Source organism: Dermochelys coriacea, chromosome 5 (assembly GCF_009764565.3).
Source record: "Dermochelys coriacea isolate rDerCor1 chromosome 5, rDerCor1.pri.v4, whole genome shotgun sequence".
In the NCBI taxonomy this organism is placed as follows: domain Eukaryota; kingdom Metazoa; phylum Chordata; order Testudines; family Dermochelyidae; genus Dermochelys; species Dermochelys coriacea.
The window spans coordinates 129,263,682-129,279,381 of record NC_050072.1 but is presented as its reverse complement, the minus strand read 5'-3'; the positions used below and the strand labels follow the sequence as shown (position 1 = coordinate 129,279,381).

General features: G+C 38.0%; 1 protein-coding gene across 11 annotated transcripts in view; it reads left to right on the top strand.

The window, feature by feature from the left end:
• PCGF3 (polycomb group ring finger 3) overlaps positions 1–6,939 on the top strand; it is a 102,906-nt gene extending 95,967 nt beyond the window's left edge. For all 11 annotated transcript variants that reach the window (XM_043514243.1, XM_043514239.1, XM_038402633.2 and 8 more), the window contains one exon: positions 1,751–6,939. In XM_043514243.1, coding sequence (XP_043370178.1) covers positions 1,751–1,798 — 48 coding nt within the window. In that variant the 3' untranslated portion in view covers positions 1,799–6,939. The remainder of the gene's footprint in view (positions 1–1,750) is intronic.
• Positions 6,940–15,700: the final 8,761 nt, after the last annotated feature.

Here is a 15,700-nt window from a genome sequence, read left to right as displayed (position 1 = left end):
ACTGATTGCTAGATTTGGGGATGGGAAGGAATATTCCCCTAAATCAGATTGGCTGGGACTTTGGTTTGGTTTTTTTTTTTTTTGCCCCCCTCTGCAGCATGGGATGTGGTTTGCCTGCTGGGGTCATCTGGGCATGACTCACCAAATCCATTCTCTGCCATTGCAGGGGCTTCAGGCATTAGTGGTACCTTGGTCTCTCATGTTCGCTCCCTGTGGCACACAATAGTTTAGTTTCCTGAGGTCTGGAATGCTTTGGTCTAACTAAAGTCTTCAGCCTTAATAGAAAAAGATGAAAACTAATGGCCTGTGGTATGCAGGAGGTCAGACTAAAAGATCTCATGTTCCCTTCTCGCCTGAAACTATGCATATTGGCAAAACTTTAGCAAAGGGCAAGCAGGATGATGTGGGTAAATAGCCTGACATCAATCCCAGGCAAAATAACAACATAGAAGCTGATACAGGATTCAAACAATATAGAATTGAAGGATGGGAAAATAATTAATGCTAGCCAACATGGTTTTACGGGAACTGTCTTAAGCCTAATTTTGTTTTTTGACAATTACAAATTTGGTTAATAAAGATAGTTGCATAGATGTAATAATCTTACACTTTTGTAAGAGGTTCAAGTTAATACTACAGAGCATTCTAGTTTTAAAAATTAGAACTATACAATATCAACAAAACACACCTTAAATAGATTGGCTGACTGACAGATCTCAAAGTAATGGTAAATAGGGAATAATCATTGAGTGGGATGTTTTTAGTGGGATCCCCCAGTGATCAGTACTAGACCTATGCTATTTGGTATTTTTGTCAGAGATCTGAAAGTGAATATAAAATTATTGCTGATAAAATTTGCAGATGACACAAATTGGCCACGTAGTAAATAAAGATGAGGCCAGAGCAGTCATACAGAGCTATCTGGATCGCCTGCTAAACTGGACCCATTCAAACAAATTATATTTTCCAAAAGCAAAGTGACACATCTAGGAAGAAGGAATGCAGGCCATACCTACAGAATGGAGGACTGTATCTTAGGCAGCAATGACTCTGAAAATGATTATGGGGTCATAGTGGTGGACAAGCAGCTCGGTGTGTGCTCCAAGTACGATACTGTGGATGTGATCCTTGACCATATAAACAGGGGAGTAATGAACTGGAATAGGAAAGTGATTTTACTTCTATATGTGGCATCAGTGTTGAAAAATTGGAGAGGGTGAAGAGAAAAGCTATTAAAATGATCTGAAGGTTGGAAAAAATACCTGATGGTGAGACTTAGAGCTCAATCTGTTTAGCTTATCAAAAATAATATTGAGAGGTAAATTGATTATAGTGTAAAAGTACCTTCATGGGTAGAAACTGCTGAGTACTAAAGGGCTTTCTAAGCTAGCAGAGAATGACATAACAAGAACTAGTGGCTAGAAGTTGGTCAGACACATTCAAATTAGAAATAAGACCATTTTTAGCAGTGAAGATAGTTAACCTTTAGAACAAACTACCAAGGTAAGTGGTGGATTCTCCATATCTTCTCTTCAAAGCACACTGGATGTTCTATTTAGGCTCAATATACAGCTAACTGGTGAAATTCTGTGATCTGTTATACATAAAGTTAGACTAGATGATACATGGTCAGTCCCTTCTGGCCTTAAAATATAAATCAATAACATATTTTGATGAGTTGATTACCTATCACATAGGAGGATTCATTTTGCTTTTGCTTCTTAAATTAGCTCATTATTTTATCTTGCAGAAAGCACCTCTCCTGCTACATTACAGACCCAAAATGGACTTGCTGTAAGAGACCTTAATTGTCCTTCTGGACAGCGTTTTTTGCAGAGACTATCATCAGGCACCTTCTTAGTGCATCACTTAACTCACATGTGACACGAACCAGCAGAATTGATTTGGAAGACTGTAGTGCTGTCTCAGCCAACCAACCTTCTGAATATTTCTTCTGGAGATGTGTTGCCCAGATTTCTGAACAGAAAATATTTATACTTTTTTTGTACGAAAGAAATAAATCACAAGAGGACACTACCAGCACTAAGTTTACAGATCCTGAAAACACTTCACAGTTCCATGTAGCTCAACTTCATTCATCTCTTTGCTGCAGTTACACAAAAATAAGTTAAAATGTTGTGGGGGTTTAAATGTTGTTTTTGACACCAAAATTACCTTTAGTTACTTTCCATCTTTTGAAACTTCTAAAGGTTATTTTGAGATATTCTGCAAGGTTTTCCCATCTTGCATAGTATGCCTCATTTACTTTGGCTTTTATTGAGCCCTTTGAAGAGCATTGAACGTACCTTATGATTATAGAGACTGGTGATATTAATGCTGCATTAAAAACTTCCTAAAAATCTAGGCATCTGAAAACTTCATGAGTTTCACACAGTGCTTGATCTCACTTTATATTTCATTTAATGTTTTGGCATCCTCTGCATGTTTTGATGAGGCTAATGAAAATGAGTTTACTTTTTTAATATGGCCCAATATTTTGCTGTGGCATAAATTGCATCTGATCATAACACAAGAATACTCAAAGTGCTAAATTTGTGAATTTTAAGGTAACTTGTCTTATACAGTAAGGGCTTGCAGAAATTTATTTTTTCTTTAAGGAGAATTTTTTTGCTAAATTTGTAACTAGTGGTTAAAGCATTTTTATTTTGAGAAACACCCCATAGAAACATTACACAAGTTTCCATTTCACTGGTTTAAAAATTCAGCTGTTAATTACTGACCAGTTCTAGATTTTCTCTAATGGTTTCCTTAAAAAGCCATTGTTTTCTTTAGTGCCATCATTAGCTATCTTGGAGGTCAGACTAGATCGTAGCAGTACCTTCTGGCCTTAAAATCTATTAATCTAGCTTTTGTGTTCAGCCTCAAGAGATGCAGGACACTACTCTATGTATGTCATCAAGTCCGCACTCAGATAATGTTTAGAGGGGTGTTAACTAAAAAAAAAAAAAAAATCTTGAAAGGCTTTTAAAAATAGATGACTTAAAAAACCTGTTAATATTGGTTGAAAGTGATTTCTGCAGGTGATATACTGTATAACATAATCAAAATATGAAATGTTAAAATGTTTGACTGGCATGGGGGATTGTAAAATACTGGAAAGAGGGTGTGCAGTATGACACACTGACAGCTGGAGATTATTACTTTCTTTTTAAATGCTCAGGAGGGAAAGTTCCCCTGTCAGCTGAAAACCAGTTTTGTATATATATTATTAAACCCTTTTATTCCTCCATAAGGCAAATCTCACTGGCTAACATAAGCATTATGCCTGTTGGCACCACCCTACTCCATCAAGTTGTGCTCCTCTGCCCTGCAAGAAATCATTATTTAAAATTAGATTTAACATCAGGAAGTAAATCCTGAGAAATACTGGCTTATCCAAACATGTAAATTCGTTTTTCTCTTGGTTCTGAAAGAAATCCACTGCCTCCCCAAAACAGCAAGTTCCTGTGTTCCTCCTTGCACGTACTTGCCTGGAGCTTCCGGTCTCCATTTGACTCCTCTCTTAGCTTTCCTACTGCCACACTTGTGAGAGGGAACACAATCTCACCTGTATATATTTCAAAACAGCGTTATAAAGCTGCTTTCTTTTATTTTTATTCATAATCGTAGAGGTGAATGAGGAGGAAATCAGAATGGGTGCAAATGGAGAAACAAGGGAAATCTACTGGACTAGTAGGAGTGCCATCTCTGCAAATCTAGGGCAGGAGAGATGTAAATGTACTGAGGGCTCATTGGGCCAGGCAGGACAACTTCACATCTAGGCCTTGGAGAGTGTGGGGAATAGAGTTTGACTTTGATTTGATCTTTCTGTTCCTGTATGCACCTACCTACAGTTCAGCTTTTATCTATGTATAACATGAAGAAAAAATAGAAGTGTCAGAAGAGGAAAGGAGAGACTTCAGTAGTTTAGTTCTAGCAGCTGGCCCTTTGTGAGCTTTTCACAAAATGAACCTAGGCGACGTGACCCTATAAGTCAGTTGATTTACCAGGACTTTATGGAACTGTTAATCAGTTGTCCACATTGTGGGGTGTGTCAGGGAACTTCTTCCAAATGACCCTATCCTGATCAATCTGATTCATTTGCATCTAAGGGTTTAATAAATATATATACATGATGTGTCTACCTCAGAACATGCACTGCAGCAGCATTTTGTAAAACCAGACATTACTGTAGTGCCATTGAAGTACATCAGAATTTGAATATTTTCCTGTGTAATTAAACTGAGGAGCAATTAAACAGTGTGAACGTGCAAATTCAAAAAACCCTCTGCCATTCAGTTCTAACTCTCACTGTAGCAATCTACAGTACAGAATATACATTTGTAAGTTTGTAGCTATCTTTGGAATCACTTGAATTTGCTATGGTGCTATATCAATATATTTAAATATCTCTTGATATCTGTATAGATACATAAATCTGAAGCCTGTATTAACACCAACAGCTGGTTATAACTCATAATTGTGTGTAACTCTGCTTTTTTTAAATGTATTAACCTGATAAAACCTCAGTGGTAAAAATACCTATTTTTCTAAATTGCATCCTGTCAGAATATCTTCACTACAGAAACTATTTCCCATAGGGGTTTGCTGCACCATTTGGTTTGATTTTAGCTTTGTAGAAAGAGTAGCATACAATTAAATTCAACAGTCAGTGTGAGATCTTAATGATTCTATTTCTGAAAGTTCTGTTTTACTTCTGTGAAGCTTAAGAGACAGTTGATTTAATGTCAAAACTATATTGGGGAAAAATAACTGTTGATTTTTTTAAGTATTGTTTAAGGTCTGAAAGTCAGGCTCAGCTTAGATATCTCTTGGTCCTGCTTGGTCATGTTCAATTTATTTTGGTTTTAGTGAAGATGGAGTTACTGTGAAGTAGTTTTCACAACTGCTTACGCTGGTAAATAATTGCAGTACAAGTATCTTGTTGCATTATCCTCAGCAGCAATGAGACTAATTACCCAGGCTCATAGTCTCACTAGATATAGTTTTCATTTAAAATAGAGAATTCAGATAGAATATATAATATTGAATTTAAATAAGATTTGGGGGTTTTAAAAAAAATTAACTTTATAAAATTATTTATTCTATTTTAAGCCTTCTATCTTATTTTACCATCCAAGTATTTTGGTTTCTATGGTCCAGCTTTATTTACGGGCATATAAAATGAAATTGTGAGATGTTTTTACAAGCTTCTTCCTTTTACTTTGAGTAGTTTTTATTTGATGTTTTTGTATGGATAAAGAGCATTACTTATGCTTTTGTGCAATAGGTTTGAAACATGCATTTATAAGGCATATGTTTAAATTGTAAATGTAGCATCTACTTACCGCTAAATTGAGAAGGAATGTACATGGGATTTTTAAAATGTACATTCAAATGGGTTTTTGTTTTTTTTTTTAATTTTAATTTTTAATTTTTTTTATTTTTATTTTGAAGTGAAGTTTGGGGTTTTAAAATTGTGTGTAAGTGCAAGAACTACCTGTCAGCAATATTTTAAAATAAATGATCTGGCAAGAAACCTTAATGTGAATTGTGGAAGCAATCTGCAAGACTTGCAGCCTATCCGAAATTGTTTTTGTGCCATTGTTACGTCTGGTATCTTTGTGTACCATCTAACCTGGGAATATTTATTTTTTATTGGTTGTGCAATACTATACACAACACTATAACCTCTGGGGATATGGGACCATATGAAATATCAGACTACAACTATGATGGTGCTATTTTTTCCAATAGGCTATGAGCCTTTGAAAGCTTATCTGGCTCTATTGTCTTCGTAACAGCATAATTAGTCTTAAGAGAATCTTACATTGAGATAAATGTAATAGGAAAAAGCCAAACAGTTTGTACATCAACAGGTGAATCTTTGATAAATTTATATTGCAATCAGTACTTAAGAAATGCATTTAATGCAGACAGCGTAAACTGTACTCTACAGAAAAATCCAGTTTCTGTATTTCCTCAGGTAATCACTTCAGTTCAGATGCTTCACTGGAAGTTTTAAAGCAACCTACTCATTTGTTCCTCTGCTTCAAAGTTAAAGAAAAGAAAAAATCCCATATAGGTTAGAATTTTTGCTTAACTTAACTATGCTTAACTATAACGGAGAGGTTCACTTAACATTTCCTTAGGTACCAGGTGCAGAGAGAACGCTTATTTTAAGGTGCATAATTTAACTTTGAACTGCGTTTTGATGAAAGCGGAGATTAGGTACAGATTTTCTGGAAACTTGCTCCTCACGGTAAGCCCACATTTTTATTTTTATTTTATACTATTGAGTTTGAATGTACAAACTTAATATCCAGTCCTGCAATCTAATCCACCTGGCAGATCCTTATGCCCTCACAGAATCCAGTTGAAGTCAATGTGGCCTGCCCCAGAGCAGATTGTAGGATTGGGGCGTAAATGTCCAATACTGCAAATGCTGACCTTGTAGCTTTACTCATATGGATGGTTCTATTTAAATCCAGTGGGATTATTCACAGGAGCAGAGTTATTTAGAGGCATGCCTGCAGGAGTCCTTATGATTTACAACATTGGTTTAATATAATCCTTAACATCCAAATGATTTAACTGGACAAAAGAACTTTTTTTTCTGGAACAAGATTAATTTAGGGTTAAGGGACAATAAGCCAGTGCAACCACTAAGCCTTTATCCTCAATATGTGGTATAATAAAGATACTGAAACTATCACAGTATAAAATCATATTTTTGACTTAGTTTCATTTGAAAGTTTACATTTTTTTATGCTTTGTGTTGCTGTGTAATTTTTGTACTATTGGTGGCTAGTTTTTGTCTGAATAAGCCTTTTGGGATTATTGCTTAATGTTTTGATTTTATGATAGTGAAGCTTGTATTCAGTGTTTTGCCAATTAATATTATATGCTTGTTAATAAAAGCAAAAAAGCTAACTAAAATTCTGTAAGGCTGAAAGTTTATTGTCCATTTTTTCCCAAGAACCTAAAGGACTAGCTAGTACAATACAACGGTACTATACAATACTGCATAAACCAGAACATTCCCCTTATATAGTTCTATAATGTATCTTCCCCCTGAAATGTATACCACTTTTTTTTTTTTTTTGCTTGAATCCAACACTAGCACTGAACAAAACATTACACTAATTACAAAACTCCTTAAATTGGTAAAATGTTTGTGTCAAATACATGGCAGTCTATTCATTAGCAAATAAAGTGACTTCTGTTGGATGGAGGAGGTTATTTTAGGTGCTTTGGACTCTTCCTGTATTTGTGTGTATGGATATATTTGCCACACTGTACATGGTAACAGACTTACTCCTCATCTGCTAACGACACTGTGTAGGGTCATATTAGAGTCCAACGATCTGTTGGACACAATTGACAAATGTTAAATCAAAAAACCAAACCTACCGAAATCCTTATTTTGTTTTATTTGTTAATGATTGACAGATACTGATAGTCTATTTCTCTCTGGTTGAAAGTTAGAAAAAGGTCTTAGAGTAGCTAAAATGCCACTCCAGAGAGTTTTGGCTCATTAACCAGAGATAAATTTGCCTTCAAAGTGTCGATCTAATTTTTGGGTTGCTTTCTGGGTTATTTTAGTGGTTTCTTCCCTAACTGTTTAAGATCATCAAGGATTATGTAGGAACTCCTCAAAAGGATTTACTGTTTTTGGCTTAAATGAATCTCAAGGTTAATCTAGATACTCTAGTAAACTGCAAAGCATATAAAACCCTAGGTGAATTTCTTTGCAGTATCTGCATACAGTAATGTATATTTTCAGAATTGTGAGTGATGTTTTCTTCATACTGGGAGAGGAAAAAGGTTTAATGTCTCTGCCATTTTGCTAGGAACTGTAAGGAATTCTGGTTCTAAACCATGTAGCGGTCTGTTCCTGCATAGGGTTCTCAGTTGCACTAATGGTAATGGTGTAATCTTCCTGAGGAGATGAGGCCCACTAGATGGTTTTGCCATTGATTGGCCATTTAAATACCAGTGGGAGCAATCTGTCTCAGAAAGGTCCCTTTGTTCATGTGTGTCACTAAAAAGTGAATAAATAATAAACTTCTAAGTTTAGCACTAATTCTGCTGTGTCAGCAAGCACTATATTTCATCTCCTTATTCTCGTTGTAAGTTGATCTATCATTTCTCCATGACTTTGCTTTGTTGGCTGCTTGAAAGGTTGGTTGCACCTACAGACCAGTGATTTATGCGTGGGTATTTCTGTTTAGTCCAGCACACTGCACTATTGGAAGTATTCCAGGCATCTAGAGAGAAATTAACAGTGCTAGAAACCAATGGATATATTTCCCAATAGTGTAATTGTATGTTCAACACTGCCCCTCCTGTAACTTGCTGGAATAGTTAATGATGACCAACTCTTTGCCAGCTATGACCCTTGAGCCATGCCCTACACAAAAATACGTAAGAACACAAATCTGCACTCTAGTCTTTTTTTTAATAAGCATCTACATGGTGAGAGAGTTGCTCAGGTGTACAGTAAGAATGATGCGCACATATACCTCATTTCAGGAATGGATAAAGGCACCACCATCAGCTTTTGTTGTGATTGGGACCTTTTGAAATATGCTGTTGCAACGCTTGTTTTATAAGTCAATGTTTTTTATTGCTTTGTGTACAATATACTTGTAGTTATTCAGATTGTCTTTGGCATTGATTTTGGACATAAAAATAAATTCTTTGATCATTAATTTTAATTTCCATGATTTTTGTGCTAGTCTGAACTGATGGATCTAAATTAGGTTTGATTGTGAGTCATAGAAAACTCTACAGGAGAAATGTAGGGGGAACAAAACAAAACAAAAAATTAGCATCCCAAAACACAATTGCTAATCTGTAGGACAATAGTAGAAACTACTTGAGCTTGGTTGTGGAATTCCCAGAGCCTCACAAACTTAGCCTAATAGTCATGTTAGTGTGAATATAGCCATGTTCCTTTTGAGCTCTGAAAGCCATCCACCTGCCAATGCAGCTCTTATTGAGCAACAAACTAAAATTCTCCCCAGAGGTAAGCAAGCCCTGGAAAAGTTCAGAAATCCTAATAGTCCTTTGCCTACTCTGACTCTCCCTGGTTGAATATTTCCAGTACTCTTCAGTGAGAACAACACTTAAGCTAAAAATTGATTTAAAAAAAATTAAATTCTGTAACTTTTGTATATGGAAATTGTTATCTGCGTACATCTGAAGTAGTACCCTTTTTAGTGGTGGGTTAATGCTAAGTCAAATAATTGGTTAATTGTTCTCGTAGTCAGTGGTTCAGATAGATAGAAATTTATATAAAATATTTAGTGCTGGCATCAAAAGTGACAGTCTCATTATTCTGTCTTATAACTTACTCAGTGTCTTCAGGTTTCCAATATGTGGGCCATTTACCCTAAAAACTTCATTTTCCTTTATCTGAGAAATCCCCAGCTGCAGTATATTTGGGCTTAGAGGAAGAACAGTTCACTTGATTTTGACTTTGAAGTGAGCTGTTTTGCATGCTTTGAAGTTAAACACATTCTTTGACATGCTGTCAACAGTGCTGATGAGGCATTTATTAATATATAATATGCTTCAGAGATGTCTGCCTATGAGGTTTGAGTGGCATTTCACATTTGGAGACTGTTCTAAACAGGAGTTTTTCATCTGGTGATTTTGCTTGGATATATTTTGTGGTCTATGCTTGTATGAAGGTTGTTTATATGCCATGCTTGAGGGAGAAAGAAAAAGACTACTTGGTGCATTTTGTGCAATTGAAGTTACTTTCAGTATCTATGGCAGAGAGAGAGAGAGAGAGAGAGAGAGAGAAGGTAGCGTGGTCAACAAACAGCGAAAGTGGGGGAAGTACCAAGCTTTCTTCTTCGGTTCTGTTATTTCCAGTTGCGACGAATGTGGGGATGCTCAGCAATGAATCTGTACCTTGTAATGTGGCTTGCGTTAAGGATTTCCGAGAAGTTTTCAAATATCTGGGGATTACACAGTTTAAACACACTTCCTTCCACACACAGGTGGGTACAGTCAAAAGACCTGTGATTGCAAGCCATGGAGGCTGAATGGGCTTAGCTGCCAAACAGTGGAGTCACCATGGTGGGGTTATTCTCCGAGATGTCCATGCTGGCCAATCATGAAAAAACAGTTTCAAGCAAAGGAAGACTTCTCACACCATGGCTTGTAACAGACCCATAAGCAGTGTGGTAACTGGGAACCACTGACTCTCAGATGGAGTGTGGAGTTGGAGAAGATACCTGCTTCTCTTAAAGAGGGAAAACAAACTGGGACAGACATTTAGACACAAACTGTGACCAGCCTGGGTCCCAAGAGTTCCTGGAATTCCTAAGAGTAAATGTTGTTTCCTGTAGCTTTCAAGGAAAGCCCATCTACTATAGCTTGTCATGAAGCATAAGATTAGTTGAGACTAAAGATGCATGTAGGCTTTTTGTTTCAAAATCATTTTCTCAGATGCTTTGATCCATTTGCTAATAAATGTAATTGTTTTAAGAAGATGATTGGTCACTACCACTGGTAGCTGACTCCTGAACGGAGGATCAAGCAGGCACCTAAATCCGCTTGTGGGGACTGACCAGTAATAAGCAGTTGGCATCGATGGGGTGTTGTAAGCATATGGTGGTCTAAGAATGGGAGAACGGAGATTGCACCCCAAGATGAGTAAGCATTAAAGTTTTAATACCTGATGGGATGCTCTGAGGCCAGAAAGAGGCCAGAGCTTTGGCTAACCCCATAGCCATGACATCACTATTACCATTGTTTCTTAATGTGCAGAAGAGGAACAAAATTTTAAGTGAGATTTCAATGATGCTTGCACTCTTGCGACATAAGGTTCACTCTCTCTTGCGAGAATTGAGGCGTATTTCATCAACAGGAAAACAGACAGAATTCCTTTGGTTTTGGTGAATATAGCATACACCATAGTCGGGTCCTTATTACTTTCATGAGTGATGGCCTAGTGCAGTGGCTCTCAACCTTTCCAGATTCCTGTACTCCTCTCAGGAATCTGATTTGTCTTGTGTACCGCAAAGTTTCACCTCACTTGAAAACAAAATGAGACCTAAAATTAGAAAAAAGTGTCAGCACACTATTACTGAAAAATTACTTACTTTCTCATTTTTACCATATAAAATTATAAATCAATTGGACTATAAATATTGGACTTACATTTCAGTGATTATGAAATTGTAGTTGGTACTGACTTTGCTAGTGCTTTTTATGTAGCGTGTTGTAAACCTAGGCACATCTAGATGAATTGATGTATCCCTTGGAAGATCTCTACCTACCCCCAGGCATTGAGAACCCCTGTCCTAGTGCATCTAAGGTGATACCAGTACCTCAGTGACATGCTGCCAATCCTTCAGTAATGAGCTGCCACACAATATATCCACGGTAGTGTGTGTTGTGTGAGCTTGCAAAGAATGTAATTTAATGCGGCAGTTGTCATATTTAGTTTCCCATTTAAACGTCTTCAAGCACCACAACAAAGAAAGGGAGACAGTATCATTTGGACTATCAGCTGAGTATCCGAGGGCTTGTGCTTTTTCCTGAAAAATCCAGTGTGTGCACTGATAGGTCAGGGTTGGAATGAAATAAGTTGAAATAGGAGCAGGAATAACACATTTGTCAATAAGGGGAAGATTAGGAGTATTTCCCCCACCCCCCACCCAGAAATATATTGGAAGCACCAGCTATTTGGGGCAATATAGTCATTTCCTAAGGCTCTTTATTGATTTGCTCTTCAGAAGTATTTTGATGAGCTCAGGAATAAGTCAAGAACGCTCTAACCATAATCAGCAAGGAGGAGAATTACATCAGCAACAGGAAAAGACCCCAGCTTCATACAGTCTCTGGTAGCCAAGTTTAACAAAGTACTCTCTGGAGACCTCAAAAGTTTCCTTCAGTGTATCACTGTAACATCTGCCTGAAGCATCTATTAAGAGGTGGTAAGGTCTTCCTCATTGAGAGTTGTTTCTTTAACATCTTAGAGGCCCAAACACTGGGGCTATGTTAAAATAAACTTAGAGAACCCATTGGTACCTCATGTTAATGAATCAGACAATTGCTGCTTTCTTTTGGGCCTCAGCAGTAGTGTAGTGCCTAGTTGGGTAATACTGTATCAGGAAGAAATAACTCCTCGCTTATGCACTATGTGGTCATTTCACATGCTTTTTGAATAAAGAAAAGGAGTACTTGTGGCACCTTAGAGACTAACAAATTTATTAGAGCATAAGCTTTCGTGAGCTACAGCTCACTTCATCGGATGCATTTGGTGGAAAAAACAGAGGAGAGATTTATATACACACACACAGAGAACATGAAACAATGGGTTTATCATACACACTGTAAGGAGAGTGATCACTTAAGATAAGCCATCACCAACAGCAGGGGGGGGAAGGAGGAAAACCTTTCATGGTGACAAGCAGGTAGGCTAATTCCAGCAGTTAACAAGAATATCAGAGGAACAGTGGGGGGTGGGGTGGGAGGGAGAAATACCATGGGGAAATAGTTTTACTTTGTGTAATGACTCATCCATTCCCAGTCTCTATTCAAGCCTAAGTTAATTGTATCCAGTTTGCAAATTAATTCCAATTCAGCAGTCTCTCGTTGGAGTCTGTTTTTGAAGCTTTTTTGTTGAAGTATAGCCACTCTTAGGTCTGTGATCGAGTGACCAGAGAGATTGAAGTGTTCTCCAACTGGTTTTTGAATGTTATAATTCTTGACGTCTGATTTGTGTCCATTCATTCTTTTACGTAGAGACTGTCCAGTTTGGCCAATGTACATGGCAGAGGGGCATTGCTGGCACATGATGGCATATATCACATTGGTAGATGCGCAGGTGAACGAGCCTCTGATAGTGTGGCTGATGTGATTAGGCCCTATGATGGTATCCCCTGAATAGATATGTGGACAGAGTTGGCAACGGGCTTTGTTGCAAGGATAGGTTCCTGGGTTAGTGGTTCTGTTGTGTGGTGTGTGGTTGCTGGTGAGTATTTGCTTCAGATTGGGGGGCTGTCTGTAAGCAAGGACTGGTCTGTCTCCCAAGATCTGAGAGAGCGATGGCTCGTCCTTCAGGATAGGTTGTAGATCCTTGATGATGCGTTGGAGGGGTTTTAGTTGGGGGCTGAAGGTGATGGCTAGTGGCGTTCTGTTGTTTTCTTTGTTGGGCCTGTCCTGTAGTAGGTGACTTCTGGGTACTCTTCTGGCTCTGTCAATCTGTTTCTTCACTTCAGCAGGTGGGTACTGTAGTTGTAGGAATGATGGCTTATCTTAAGTGATCACTCTCCTTACAGTGTGTATGATAAACCCATTGTTTCATGTTCTCTGTGTGTGTGTATATAAATCTCTCCTCTGTTTTTTCCACCAAATGCATCCGATGAAGTGAGCTGTAGCTCACGAAAGCTTATGCTCTAATAAATTTGTTAGTCTCTAAGGTGCCACAAGTACTCCTTTTCTTTTTGCGAATACAGACTAACACGGCTGCTACTCTGAAACCCATGCTTTTTGAATGTTGCTTTTCTCCCATCCTATCCAGCAACAGCAGTGACTCTGTGATTCCATCTACTATCTCAGAGGCAAAGTCAGTTACAGGCAGTACTTGTACCAGTATTCTGGAGCTTAGGGGAGAGAACTCATCTCAGTTGTCTTACTCCCCTATTCACTCCTGCTTTTGTCTGAGTTTGTTACCATGGCTGTCTTTTGGCCTCTACATTTAAGTCCCTTTGGAAAGGATTGGATGAGAGTGTCAAGCCTGTTGCAGTCCCCCCAGCCTGCTTATCTAGATCCAAACTAAGCAGCTGTGGGCATCCTAATAGAACTTACTCCGACAGTCTCCTACCTGCATGATGCACTTTGGATAATGCCTGGGCTATTGTCAGACCCACTGGACGCTGCTTTCGAATGCTGTTGTAGCTGGATTCAAAGCTCTGGCGCAGATGTAGGTGCAAAGTCTAAACTAACAGCTTTTCCTCTCAAGGGTGTTAAGCTGTTTGGAGAAGATGTGGATAGGGCCAATGAGGAGCCCTCAATCTGGCAGTCACCTGCTCCCTTAAGTCTTCACTTCCTCCTCTTAGTACTGGGACCCAGTAGAAGAGCTTCTGGTTATGTTCTACCTCCTGCTGCTGCTGCTACCCCCAGGAGCAATTTTTTTTTTTTACCTTCCAGACAAGAATCTTTCCTATACTTGATTTTAGCTGTCCACTCAGTGTATGCCTGCAAAGAATTTAACTGAAAGCTTTCCCTTACTGCTCTAATCTTGCACTCAAATTCAGTTTGGAGTGTGTCTCATGACCTTGGTGGTGTCCTAGGCAGTGCAATTCATTAGATGCTGTTGCAATGGTGGTTTGAAACGGATACACTGTTGAGTTCCTTCTGAGCCCTCATCCCTTGGGTTTTCAACTAACTTGATGTGCACTGGACCCTGAGAGCTGCTTTCTTGGAATCTGAAATCCCAGAGGACCTGCAGGAAAGCTAATAGCGGTAATTTGTGCATGAGGCATTGAGTAAAAGAGACTTATATGAATAATTAACTTAAAAAAGAGGCCTGCTCTGATGGTTAAAATCATGCCATTTGGCAAACTGCTTTTGAATAGAATAAAATTAGGAGGAGAAGAGAACACAACAGCTGTAAAAACTTAATTTTAGCAAAAACATTATAGGTTGAGTCTAGAAAATGATGGGTGAGTTGTCAAGGTGAACTAAAGACAGATGTTTAAAGTTCTCATTTAGTCAAAGCAAAGGCTAACTAGAAAGTTCTGGAAAAGGAACATGTACACTTGGACATTTTAGCATGGAACACACACTGGTGAACAATCATCATTTGCCCTGTACCAAAGTAGGTAGATAGTGTAGGAGGAGAATGTTTTATAATCACTTTCACTTTCAACAACAGGCAGTGCTATTAATTTCTGCATTTGTTACAGCATCCAAATCTCAGCATCCACAAATTACTGAGTCTATATTGGGAGGTGGGGAAACAATCAACTGGATCCATGATGAATTAGAGCATTATCTATATGTAGGCGAATGGTAGACACCATTGATTTGGTTGAGTTACTATGCCCTCTCTACACATGTACACATCATACATAATTTGAAAGCTTATTATGCCTACTTTTATGAGGAAGTGTGATGTAGAGCTGTCAAGTGGTGCCTTTACCATAGAAATGGCATAAACAATGACACCATCAACACATTAAAATGACCACTTTGAAATATTTGCTTTTTTTAGCTTAATGAGACTCTGTATTATTTCAAGACACACAAAAATTGATTTATTTGTGACCTCAAAGCATCACAACACGCTAACATGTAAAACAAAATATAATAAATGTGTACAGGTATCATTGAAATGTAATAGGACTGATGACATTTCTAGTCAACATTTTTGTCATCGTTCCTCATTATGATCTCTCTTGAGGTTGTGTGGGTTGACACAGTCTTCATTGCCTTGGCATGTACATGGTTCTGTGCAGGGAAGATTGCCCAGGGAGAGTGACTTTTCTTTCCCATGCTTCAGTGATATTTCTTGTGATGCTGAACTGTCTGCAGACTGTTCTTCAATATCACTCTAGCCATTGAATGGAAAGTGTTCTTTCCATCAATAGTCTCTGTGTTGATATCTATATTATCCTTTCCTTCGTGGATGAGATTTCCACTGGCATGAAGTGGCACCATTCCATTTGGAATA